General features: G+C 39.5%; 1 protein-coding gene across 3 annotated transcripts in view; it reads right to left on the bottom strand.

The window, feature by feature from the left end:
- pik3c2a (phosphatidylinositol-4-phosphate 3-kinase, catalytic subunit type 2 alpha) overlaps window positions 1–13,593 on the bottom strand; it is a 140,425-nt gene that overhangs the window by 42,730 nt on the left and 84,102 nt on the right. For all 3 annotated transcript variants that reach the window (XR_005944163.1, XM_041196872.1, XM_041196873.1), the window contains exons 11-12: window positions 7,424–7,646; window positions 1,758–1,880 (exon numbers count right to left, since the gene is read on the bottom strand). Coding sequence is in view for 2 of the 3 variants with exons in the window: in XM_041196872.1 (XP_041052806.1) it covers window positions 1,758–1,880; window positions 7,424–7,646 (346 nt within the window). In the remaining variant the exon portion in view is untranslated. The remainder of the gene's footprint in view (window positions 1–1,757; window positions 1,881–7,423; window positions 7,647–13,593) is intronic.

Below are 13,593 nucleotides of genomic sequence, written 5' to 3'. Positions count from 1 at the left end.
AGCTTATATTTCACCTCTTTTCTATTTTTCCTTAGTTCTGATGAAGAGTCATTCGGACTCGAAACGTTAACTGTATTCCTCTCCGCAGATGCTGTCAGACCTGCTGAGTTTTTCCAGCTATTACCAGGGAATCTGCTCAACCTTTAAGGAATTTTATCAAATCGCTTTTCCATGCTTCGCGTTGGGAGAAATAGCACGTTTATCTTCGATAACATTAAAACTTAACCAGTGCAATTCTGCATACTTTCCCAAGCATGAATGGTAGCAACTCCTTTGTCACTGAACACACTAGTGCTCTCACCTGCCAGCAAGTTCAGGGAAATGAAACCTGAAGTATGACCAATTATTTAAAAGAAAACAGCTGAACTGGTGCTCACTGAAGATACAGGTTGATAACTCTCACTACACAACATTGCTAGATCAAAAGGAAGCCCATAGATATCTGTCCACAGTTCTTTTTAAACCTTTTGTTTGTTCAAAATCTGGGCATTATTTCAGCAGAAAATAGTAGAAAACCACAGGTAGCTAGCCAAAAGCTCGCAAAGTGACTTTAGAGAACATCCCCTATTAACTCAATAGAAGTGACTAATTTGCCAATGAGAGCATTTTGATTCATTCAGTCTGCACCCAACTGGAGTAGTCATCTGTCACAAGGAATTGACTTTCACTCATTTTTCTATTTATCATCACTTCCACCAAGTTATCCTCTCTTTCCCATCTGTACTTTCATCACCCCAAAACAGCATCGAAGGTCAAGCTGCACTGACATTTTACAACAATTTGCTAAAAGCATAAGAAAATCTCATTTAAACATGTGAATTTTAAATAAAATCATAAACCTGATATTTTTGAGCAAATGTGGAAGTCGTCAGTAAATTATGAATATGCTTTTGGAATATTGAATTATAGGTAGCAGGTTGCAACTTAAAATGGATAGGAAAGAATAACATTTCAGCTTTCGATACTGACAACACACTTGCAACTAGTTATGCCTTCAGGCCAAAGGAAAACTAAAACAGTTGGTAAAGTAGTATGTCAATTGTCGTGAACAAGAATCATAATTTATTTAAAACCCAGAAGATATCTTTGAGTTCCAATTCATCTCTTAGCCAAATAGCTATCAACAGAACTAAAACATGAGCTTGTTTTTCTTCCATATCCCGCAACCTCCCCCACCCCACTCTACTCTCTCATATCATGGTTCTATGGCTGTCTTTTTGGTACTTTATCCAGCTGATCATTCTTCACACATGAGCCTGCACGGTCAGCAAAGCAGACGATTCGACGGTATTAAAGCTGAGCCCAAACCAGACCTCACCCAACACACAAACGTGAACTTTCTAGCAAAATGCTATTGAATAGTGAGCATGAACATGAACCATGGCTAATTTCTTCTCAGCAAATTTTACAGATTCTGAGGCCATCTGTAGTGCCCCAGCTGGTGTAAAATATCTCAGCATATAGTAATTGAACCTGCAACTTCCCATTCTTTATGGTTTTGTACTACACCAGCTAATGTTTTTAACCTGTAAGACCATCAGGGCAACCCAATGCTACTTCAATAGGAAAAAAATTAAAGTTGCATGCATTTCTAAAATGGTTGCAGAAACATTCAGCAGGTGTGCACTTCTACTCCACCAGGGAGTCACAGTCGAGCAGATTGACTAAAGTAGCAATTTCCGACTAACATTTTATTCCAATTTTGATTTATTTACCGGACCCCATTTAATTCACATAAAAGCAAAGAAAATACTCACAGTTCATCCCACTTGATGTGGTAGAAAAAGCTGCGATATGTCCCAACTTTCTTAGATTGCACTGGTTTAAAAAGATCTTTTCCATTGTGTGTCAATGAACACATTAGAAAGTATTTCTCAAAACTGAGGAAAAAAACAAGCACCAATTATCAGCAGAGTTACACTAAATGAAGTACATTTCTGACAGTTTTAGCCTTGGAAAAAAAATTAAATTGTTAATAGGGCTGTAAGTGAAAATTATACAGTATTACATATAATGTAGTGCATTAAGAACATCTAACCAACTGCGATATAGTATAAGAATCTCATGATAGATATGGTCAGTCACAAAACATTATAGTTCAAATGTGAACTGCAATTACTCGACAATTTCTAAGTCTTTTTCAAAACTCTCATTTCAAGTTCCCACCACGTGATACCAATCCCCTTGTTAACATATTTTGGGTGGGTGCAAATCCCTAGCCTGGGAGAGAGGAAAGTGACACACTCCCAGACCTCTGCCAAAAAAGCTTTTGAATGGAGTATCATGGTGATATGTAAGGCAGCTGGGAAGGGGATGAGGGGCAGGGCATGCAATGAAACAGAAGAAACTCTCCTGCAACTTTTTCCTGGCTTAGCCTACTTCCTTCCTCACATAGCAGTTTCCTGCTGCGCAAGTTTAATAATGCAATATATTTAGATCCCAATACTCCAGATCAGTGTACTTTCCCATGGATAGCAATTTTAAATGGGAAAACCATTTGTGTAAATTGGATCAAGTACAAGTAGTAAAGGCCCCAAATTTGAATTTATATGTTAAGGTGAAATACTTAAGCAAACTCTTGCCTTCCAGGGCACTGTCAGAATGTGGTTTGACCAACATGAATCATGAAAATGCTGCCAACTGTGCAGCTGAAATTAGGTATTTACAAAAATACCTCTCACAAAAATGTTGAATCTCTGCATTTTAGAGCTTTATGAATGGTCAGCCCCATACATTCTTGGTAAGGGATATGGGGAGCTAGATCTAAATCAGTACTTCAAGATGATAGTTTAGAAACAATTTTGCAGTTCACTATAAAAGCAGCATTATATTAAAAAAAACAGAAAAATTCGGGGTCAAGCTATTAAAGCATTTGATCTCATACCTCAGTTCATCGAAACAACTAATAATCCTGTTAAATGGAAACCTGGTGCCATTTTTTTCTAAGTGAGCACAGTTGACTCTACTGCTCCAAGTGCACACTACTTATTTCTCAAATGTCATCATGTGGTCACAGGACCCTACCCTCTGCCTGACCACTTCAAAGTTGTTCAAGTAATAGGACAAAACTGAGCCTTGTGCTCGAATTCAGTAAATTATAAACTGTGGAGCCAAATACTATGGTATTCATCACTGGGGTACTATAGCCCTTTAGATATAGTAACAAAATTCAACACCCTTCTGCCACTACATATGCTAGGGCTTCAACTCTAATGCTTAATGTGGTCAACCTGGACACTGGGAAAGGAAAATGCTGAAGTCAGGTTTTGTGCCACAAACAATGGAAATGGACTTTTTAAAAATCCCCAGCTCTAACTTTGCCTACTACACTGCAATGGTGTGTGTTACATTTATGATAATCATACTGCTCTAAAGGAAAATGTTTCTCATTTTAAACAGCAGTGCAGAGGAAATACTTGTCAAACACAACCTGCCCATAATGGAATGAAAATGCTCTTCATTGTTTTTTTGCAGTAAATTTTGTTATTACTTAGAAAGCACATAGTTAATGCAATACAATGGATAAAACACCAAAAATCACGTTAAACAGAGAAAATGCATATAAAACAATTATATTGCACATCTTACAATATGAATGAACTTTTTCTGCAACACAGCAACACAATTTGACTGCAGTTCTGTTCACCAAAGGTCAATTCAAAATCGGGGGATCAACTCCTCTAGCTAGTTTTGCATTTAACACTAGTTACAGTACGGCTGGAATTTTTTGAAGTTTAAAGTAAAGTTGGAAAATTCACCAGCAACCAGACACTAGTGAACAACTTGTATTTATATAATGCCTTTTAACAAGGTAAAATGTGCCAAGCACCTTCACAGGAGACAAGCACCATCAGTGCCACACACAAATACAATAAGCCTGATCATAAGACCATAAGATATAGGAGCAGAAATTAGGCCATTCGGCCCATCGAGTCTGCTCCACCATTCAATCATGGCTGATAAGTTTCTCAATCCCGTTCTCCCGCCTTCTCCCCATAACCTTTGATCCCCTTACCAATCAAGAACCTATCTAGCTTGGTCTTAAATACACTCAATGACTCGGCCTCCACAGCCTTCAGCGGCAACGAATTCCATAGATTCACCACTCTCTGGCTAAAGAAATTTCTTCTCATCACGGTTCTAAAAGGTCTTCCCTTTACTCTGAGGCTGTGCCCTCAGGTCCTAGTCTCTCCTACTAATGGAAACATCTTCCCCACGTCCACTCTATCCAGGCCTTTCAGTATTCTGTAAGTTTCAATCAGATCCCCCCTCATCCTTCTAAACTTCATCAAGTATAGACCCAGAGTCCTCAAATGTTCCTCATATGTTAAGCCTTTCATTCCTGGGAGCATTCTCGTGAACCTCCTCTGGACCTTCTCCAGGGCCAGAACATCCTTCCTGAGATACGGGGCCAAAAATTGCTCACAATATTCTAAATGTGGTCTGACCAGAGCCTTATAAAGCCTCAGCAGCACATCCCTGCTTTTATATTCTAGTCATCTCAAAATAAATGCCAACATTGCATTTGCCTTCCTAACTACTGACTCAACCTGTAAATTTACGTTAAGAGAATCGTGGACTAGGACTCCCAAGTCCCTTTGCACTCCAGACTTCTGAATTTTCTCCCCATTTAGAAAATAGTCTACGCCTCTATTCTTCCTACCAAAGTGCATGACCTCACACTTGCCCACATTGTATTCCATCTGCCACTTCTTTGCCCATTCTCCTAACCTGTCCAAATCCTTCTGCAGCCTTCCCGCTACCTCAATACTACCTGTCCCTCCACCTATCTTTGTATCATCTGCAAACTTAGCCAGGAGGCCCTCAGTTCCTTCATCTAGATTATTAATGTATAAAGTGAAAAGTTGTGGTCCCAACACTGACTCCTGCAGAACTGCACTAGTCACCAGCCGCCATCCTGAGAAGGACTCCCTTATCCCCACTCTCTGCCTCCTGCCAGACAGCCAATCTTCTATCCATACTAGTACCTTGCCTCTAACACCATGGGCTCTTATCTTACTGAGCAGCCTCCTGTGTGGCACCTTGTCAAAGGTCTTCTGGAAGTCCAAGTAGATAACATCCATTGGCTCTCCTTTGTCTAACATACTCGTTACCTCCTCAAAGAATTCTAACAGATTTGTCAGGCATGACCTCCCCTTGACGAAACCATGACATTGCCCGATTTTACCATGCACTTCCAAGTATTCTGAAATCTCATCCTTAATAATGGACTCTAAAATCTTACCAATGACTGAGGTCAGGCTAATCGGCCTGTAATTTCCCATCTTTTGCCTCACTCCCTTCTTAAACAGGGGGGTTATATTAGCGATTTTCCAGTCCTCTGGGACCCTCCCTGACTCCAGTGATTCCTGAAGATCACCACTAATGCCTCCACCATCTCTTCAGCTATCTCCTTCAGAACTCTGGGGTGTAATCCATCTGGTCCAGGTGATTTATCCACCTTCAGACCTTTCAGTTTTCCTAGCACATTCTCCTTGGTAATGGCCACCATACTCACCTCTGCCCCCCAACTCTCTTGAACTTTGGAGATGTCACTTGTGTCTTCCACTGTGAAGACTGACGCAAAGTACCTATTCAGTTCCTCCGCCATTTCTTTGTTCCCTACTACTACTTCTCTAGCGTCACTTTCCAGCGGCCCAATGTCCACTTTTGCCTCTCTCTTACCCTTTATATATCTAAAAAAAACTCTTGCAATCTTCTTTTATATTACTGGCTAGTTTACCCTCATATTTAATCTTCTCCCTCCTTATTTCTTTTTTAGTTGTCCTCTGTTGGTTTTTGTAGGCTTTCCAATCCCCTGGCTTCCCACTGCTCTTCGCCGCATTGTATGCTTTCTCTTTAGCTTTTATGCTGTCCCTGACTTCCCTTGTCAGCCATGGTTGCCTCGTCCTCCTTTTAGTATGCTTCTTCCTAAGGATGAATTTTTGCTGTGTCTCCCAAAAATTCCTGCCATTGCTGTTCCACTGTCTTTCCTGCTAGGCTCATCTCCAAGTCAATTCTGGCCAGCTCCTCCCTCATGCTTCTGTAGTTGCCTTTATTCAACTGTAATACTGTTACATCTGATTCCAGCTTTTTCCTCTCAAATTGCAGGGTAAATTCTATCATATTATGGTCACTTCCTCCTAAGGGTTCCTTCACCTTAAGCTCCCTTATCAAATCTGCCTCATTACACATCACTAAATCTAGAACTGCCTGTTTCCTAGTGGGCTCCACCAAAAGCTGCTCCAAAAAGCCATCTCGTAGACATTCCACAAATTCCTTTTCTTGGGATCCACTACCAACCTGATTTTCCCAGTCTACCTGCATATTGAAATCCCCCATGATTACTGTAACCTTGCCTTTCTTACACTCCTTTTCTATCTCCTGGTGTATCTTGTGCCCCACATCCTGACTATTGTTCGGAGACCCATAACTCCCATTATGGTTTTTTGATCATCACAATCAGATGCATAAATGCAATAATCCACACCAAGAAGGGGAAGAGAATTAAGCAGCCAAACATGAACTCTGAAAATATAATAAGTGTCTTTTTACAAGATTTACAGTGAATAGTGTCAAGTGATGAAGCGATAAGTGAAGTCTCTGCCACCCCACAATGGGGTGAACAGATTGGAATTAACATTTGATGAAAGTTCATCAGCCTGAAACATCAACTCTTTGGACAGATGCTGCCAGGTCTGTGTTTTTCCAGCATGTTTTGTTTTTATTTCAGATTTCCAGCATATGCAGTATTTTGTTTTTGAATAGACTGGAAGTGGCCTGGAAGCATGCACTACTCTACACTCACTAGCCTGCCTGTGGAGCTCCCAGGCCAGAGATAAAATTCTGGGGCGGGGGAAGAAAGAGGGAAATTACTGGCAAGACTTATAAAATAAGTGCATGAGGACATTTGGTACACTAAAATTCTGTAATGCTTTTAATTTGTATTTTTGATAGTGTGGAGGCTACCTGGCACTTCCAATTGTGAGTTAAATTCATTTCATTTGTTATTACAATTTTAAATACACACCAAAACTAGGAGAAGACACCAAACAGAAGCTAGGATGATAGAAGTTATTTCAAAGCTCTAGTGGGTCCTACTTTAAATAGACCGAATTCCAACACTACACCCAGGGCTCGTAGCATAATTTTTTGCTCTAGATTTTCAAGCAATAGATCTTTCTGGCAGGGGTTATTCAGAAGAGATTTCAAAATCTAGGTCAAAATTCCCATACTAAAATAGAACACACATAATTGAACAGCACAGCAGGTAACCCAATTGTGTCTCACCTTCAATTTTTTAAAAAAGCATTTCATCCACGTTAACCCATTCATTTATATTTTAGATTTGCTTTACATCCAGAACAGATTAATTTCTGAAAAAATGATGCAGGTAGTACGAAAGGCTTCCCTCAATACCCACCTGCTGACCCATGCCCCTGGAATCCTATGTGCTGCAAACAGCGTAAACTGCAGGTGTTCTGTGGTGGTCTGCGCTTCCTTTGTACATTTGGTACTCTGTGGTAGATTCCCAGCTGCACCTGTGTTTCTGCCAAAAGAACTCAGGTACAGTTGTAACAGATCGTAGACAGCCAATGTTAGAGCATGGATGCTTGCATTCACAGGATTTACTGCAACTGAAGATCCTGCAATCAGAAGTACAATGTTTCCATGGTCATGTGCAAAAAAATAACATTTTTTGCTATCCTGCATGAGTTTGGATATTTACAAAAAACGATCAGATATCCTTTGGTCCCACTGAAATGGATTATTCATAATTTGCTAAAGAGAGAAATAAGTCTCTCCATAGCATGAATTTTAATAACAAAAAAAAACATTAAAGTCCATATGAGCAGAAAGCAGTCAATGTGAGCCCTCCAGGATGCAAACAAGTCAAGTTTTTCTAAGTACAAAATAAAACTGCTTATTCTCCTGAGGTTTATCCATACACACATGAAACATGTTGCAACCTTTGATCTACTGCTGATCTACACAGACAAGGTCACCAACAACTTGCATTTATATAGCACCTTCAATGTAGTGAAACGTACTAAAGTGCTTCAGAAATCGATGAAAGGTAAATGGAGAGTCAAAGAATAAAAGGTCAAGAGGGTCCAGGTGATTGCAAAAAGCTTGATCAGATGTGAACTTTAACGGGGGTTCTCAGAGGAGGAAAGGTCGAGGGATTTAAGGATGGAGTCTTGGAGTGTAGGCCCTAGGTGCTAAATATATGGCCATTGATGGTAGTGCAAAAGGAAAGAGATGCACAGGAGGAATTGAATGTCCTTGGAGGGGGTAGGTTGTAGGACTGGAGGAGGTTGAAGTGATAGGGAAGGGCATGGAGGGATTAAAACATAAAGATGAGAACTTTAAATAATGCAATGCAAAGGTTTGGGAGCCAATACAAGTCAGTAAATGCAGGCTGATCGAGGGGTTAGATTTGCTCGGTATTAATATGGACAGAGTTTTAAGGCAAGTTGAAGCTCAAGAGGATAGGTCACAGATTAGGACAGCTTTAGAGGCGATAAGGAATGGTGGAAGTTAAGGTAGACTTTCTTCGTAATGGAGAAAATACAGGGCTGGGTGGTAAACTCAGTTCAGGGTTCCACAGGTGATGAGGTTATGAACAGCCTAGTTCAACTCCTGACAGCCCCATCCTCCAAACTTGCTTTCTCTTTAAGGATAAACACAGACAGTGAGGCTAAGTGTATCATCACTGAGAGATTGATCAGTAAGCCAGAAGAATAAAGGGAGCTTTACTGTGTATCTAACTGATGCTCAGCCTGTATCTGGAGCCCTTGATGCATGCGACTGATGGCCAAATTGGAAAAAGCTTAATTCCCCAATATAGATACCAGTCATAATACCCCCTCCACAGAGTGAAAAGAAAACAAGTATAACAGTATTGATCTGAAAGAGCCTGCTTCTTTCCTGATGAGTAAGTTATTTTTTAAAAACATGAGGACCATGGCATCTAGTTTCTTGCAAGTAATATCAATTAGTGCAAGACACTTAGTTGATGAGCAGTAAATCTGGTAAAAGTAGGTAAGCATATAACATATGCCACAATTATTGTTGCAGTTAAAACAGAATCCAAAGTGACTATGGATATCCTGCCACAACACAGCCACATCTACAGTAAAATCAAGCAGATGCGATCATGTTTATTGCCAAACAAGGTAACTCAAGCACTTAAGATCTTTATTTCCTCTAATGTTTTTGTTCAATAGTGATAAATAATGTAAAAAAACTACTATAAACGGTAGCGTGGGGTATTGTCACTGGACTGGAAATCCGGAAGCCCAGGGGTGGATGGTCTGGGGGCTCAGATTAGAATCCCACCACGACAGATGGTGGAATTTGAATCCAATAAAAATCTGGAATTAAAAGTCTGATGACGACCGTGAAACCATTGCCGATTGTCATAAAAACCCATCTGGGTTCACAAATGTCCATTAGGGGAGGAAATCTACTGTCCTTACATGGCCTGGCCTAAAATGCCCTCTGAACAAGGGCAATCAGGGATGGGCAATAAATGTTGGCTGAGCCAGCGACGCCTGCATCCCATGAATGAATAAATAAATAAAAAATTGGGTGGGATTAAGGTCAAACGTAATTTAATACTTACAACTTTGTCAGAAACCAGATGGAAATCAAACTAATTTGAAAACTGGACGGCAAGGATATTGTTCACGCTAAATGTGCTTATCAACCATTTACTGGGATAGTTCACCATTCTCCGCCTTCAAATAGGAAATTGGCTCAAAGTTATAGCAAGTCAAAATACAAGAAAACAGACATAAAAATTCTGAAGAGTCGTCATAAGGACTCAAAACTTTAACTGTCTTTCCCTCCACAGATGCTGTCAGACCTGTTGAGCTTTTCCAACAATTTTGTTTTTTGTATCGTTATCAATTAAGTCTGACTTGCCATATATAATGAAAGGCTCCAGGAAATGTTTGTTATTTAACCTTCAAATATTAGATGGACTGATGGTGCATCAGTAATGGCAAAACTACTTCAGCAACAATTCATATACTTATTGGGACACTTCAGTCGTGTTGATTGAAATCAAGTCACTAAACCCTATGTACTGTTTCAAAGCAGCTGAATTCTGTAAATTATGCAGTGAATGCTCAAAAGGGATAATCATTGCATGCAACAGCCTCCCAAACCCAAACGTGGTTTACAATCAACCCTGCAAAACCTAGATTTGAAAAAGGCCTCTGAGCAGGTACCACATAATTGGCTAAAGAATAAAGGTCAGAGCAAGCCATGTCAAAAGGACAAGAATGGATAGCTAGATGCCTGAAAGACAGAAGGCAAGGGAAGGGTAGCTTTTCTGAGTGGCAGAAGATGGGAAGTAGGCTCCGCAAGGATCACTGCTGTTCACAATTTATATTAATGATTTGGAATTTAGAAATTGTGTTTTAGATTCTTCAAATTGGAGATAGTCAACACTGAGGAAGACTACAATAAATTGCAAGACAACGTTAAACTTATAAAGCGGGCATATAATTAGCAAATTAATTTCAACATAAATAAGTGAGATATATTACATGTTGGTAAGAAAAATAAGGTTACTTATTACTTGGAAGCATTAATACACAAAATTACTACAAGTTCTGACACAGGTGAATAAAGTCATAATAAAAGTTTATCCCGTTAGGACAGAATTGAAAAATGATGCTAAACTTGTATCAGACCTTGGTTAGATCACACTTGGATTTTTGAAGTCCATATAATAAAAAAGGATACTGAAGCATGATTACAGTGCAAAAAAGATTTACATGAATAGTAACAGAACTGAGTGGTTATACCTCCAGGAAAGGATAACTAAGCTAGAACCCTTTTCTACCACTAAATCAAAGGGGTCTCCAGGTTTCAACAGCAGTGTTGCCAGCAAGGGTAAGCAGCCAATCACATCAAAATTTCCTCAGAGAGCAAAGCAGCAAGTTAAAAGCACGGAATCTCTTCACTTTTAATTTAAATATTTCAGATAGTGAAATAAAAGGAGGTTTTGTGGCTCAGTGGGTAGTGTCCCTGCCTCTGAGCTTCTAGCTCCAGGTTCAAGTCCCACTCCAATGACTTGATGGCCAACTAGAAACTCCATTTGTCTGGATGGTCTGTGTGGATCAGATTGGTGCCAGCAATGTGGGCTTGATTCCCTTTCTGGCTACCTCCTTGCCCTACCCATGGGGGAGTTTGCAGCACTGTAGGAACATTAGGAACCTGTATTTACAAGTAAAAATGCAAATTATTTTCTAAGGAATTGGAATCCCCACAAGAGCATTAATCTATGATAGTTATAACTGTGGTCAGTATTCACTACCTTTACAAAGTAAACTCCTTGATCTTCAGAAAACTTGAATTGCAGACTTATTTTAATGGATATACTTTAGATTGACAGCACCTATTTTACAATTAGGCTGGAAGGAAGTTATAGAAACAAAAACAAAACTCTCTCTTCCATCCTCACCCCCTTTTTTCAATATTCATTTTAATTTTAATTTCTAAATTTTTTTATCCACTTATTTTTATTTATTTTCATTTTCATTCACTGTTTTATCCCCACCTTTTATCCTGTTTTCAATCTTTTTTCCCCACCACCGTCCCCTCACCTCACTCCACAAGGGCTGGCACTTGTTCATGTTGTTCTTTCCAGAGTGCTTACCCTTGTCCTGCTATTATTATATTCTACTTTCTTACCTTAATGCCACCATCAGCATCTCCTTTAGCTAGTACGACTATTAACACCCCTTTGTCCTTTCCTCCATGGCATCTCTGCCAATCTCTTCTTAGCCTCCAGCTATCAGTGGCCTTTTATCCAGCTTCACCTGCTCCACCACCCCCCTTAAACAGTATAAATTTTGTTAGATGTTTACTTCTCATTGGCTCTAAGGAGAGTCATAAAGACTTGAAACGTTAACTCTTTTTCTTTCTCTTCACAAATGCTGTTAGACCTGAGATTTTCCAGCATTTTCTGTTTTTTTCAGATTTCCAGCATCCGCAGTATTTTGCGTTTATTATAGAAACAAAAATGCTGCTTTTGAAAGACTCTCTTAAGACACCCGAGTTCAGAATGTTTGAACAGCCCATCCAGATCAGGATTTAAACGCATTAAAAAAATATATCAAATGCTTGAATTGGCATACTTGAAGGACTGTAGAATGGCCTTACTTTGTGGCTTGCTTCCCACTTATGTTTTCCAGTACAAGAGCAATATGACAGCACCAATTTTGTTCCTTTGTTTGCTCACATTACACATTTGAATTTTAATCATGCTTTCCATTATGAGGTCAGGATTTGGTAGCTTATTCTAGTACATGCAAATGCACAGGACTGCTGTAGTCCAAACCTGGCTAGCTAGAATCTGGAAATTAATTCTAATGTTTATGGCCAAGGAAGATAAATTTACAAATTGTTAATGTCTAACTGAATAACATCTGCAATCTTATCCTAATGTATTGCATTTTACAATTTATTTTTTAAAGAATGGTGATGTGAAGCTTGATGCTGTAATTTAGCATCAGTTAATACAGCATTAGATTAGAAACTCTGGGCAAATTCTATGAAAGGAACAAGGCGGCAACAACACATGCATGTTCACAACCTCCCATTTGCACAAGATTAACTTTTACAACTTCAGGTGCAGTCTGTGTTTTGTGCCAAGACCCTTTGACAGCCACAATGGAAAAAACTAACTTTAGATAACCAATTTGGCATCATATTAGTGGAAAAGTACTCAGTTTCTGTAATGCAATTGGTTTTAAAAACCATTAACTAACAGAACAAAACTGCTCTTGAGCACAATAACCAACATGCAACATTTAGCCTTGATTTGCTTTGCAATGCAAGGCAACAGTCAAATAAATCTAGTTTCCAAATAACTGGGGTGCATTACTTAAAGCCATGCATCGCAATTACAACTTGATTCCAATTGCCCAAACACTTGCCAGTCACTGCCTTTAAAGCATGCCAATATAAGTTTGCATTTAATTTGTAAACAAGTGAAGCTATGTTTAAGTTTCACTCAGGAAAGTATGAGGCTGCGCACCTTGGGGTAGAGATTCCACTTTGGGTGCAATCAGCAATCATTTTAAGCATTTCTTTTCCTTCTCAGGTTTTGACAAACTTATTTGCATATCACTGAACACAAAATCTGCCATGAACCTGCAAAATCAGGGGCAGAATTTTTCATTAAGCTGGTGGGTACGTGCCCAATCCGCTTGAATGTGAAATAGAGCATCATGATGTTGAGCGGTCACCAGATGTCATTGCGCACTCGCACGATATTTCACTTGGCGGGCACGTGGTAAACTCGGAAGCGCACCTGACAATTAAGAGAGCAATTAAGTCCATCAACGGTGCAATTAACAGATTTTCCGTTGCCTGTTCAACATTATGGTTGCGAGCTAGCAAATCGGCCTTTGTCTTTTTCAGGAAACCTCATTCAAAGGCAGGATGAAGTTTCCGTGATAAATTGAAATAAAAATAAATTTCTGTGGATAGCATTTTCATTACCTACATTTTCAGGTGACTGATTATGAAGCCGGGACACATCTTACAGTTTCTGTGACCTTTCCTTTAGGT

This window comes from Carcharodon carcharias, chromosome 10, assembly GCF_017639515.1.
Source record: "Carcharodon carcharias isolate sCarCar2 chromosome 10, sCarCar2.pri, whole genome shotgun sequence".
Taxonomy (NCBI): domain Eukaryota; kingdom Metazoa; phylum Chordata; class Chondrichthyes; order Lamniformes; family Lamnidae; genus Carcharodon; species Carcharodon carcharias.
Note: the sequence above shows the minus strand (reverse complement) of the source record. Positions and strands in the feature narration are given on the sequence as shown.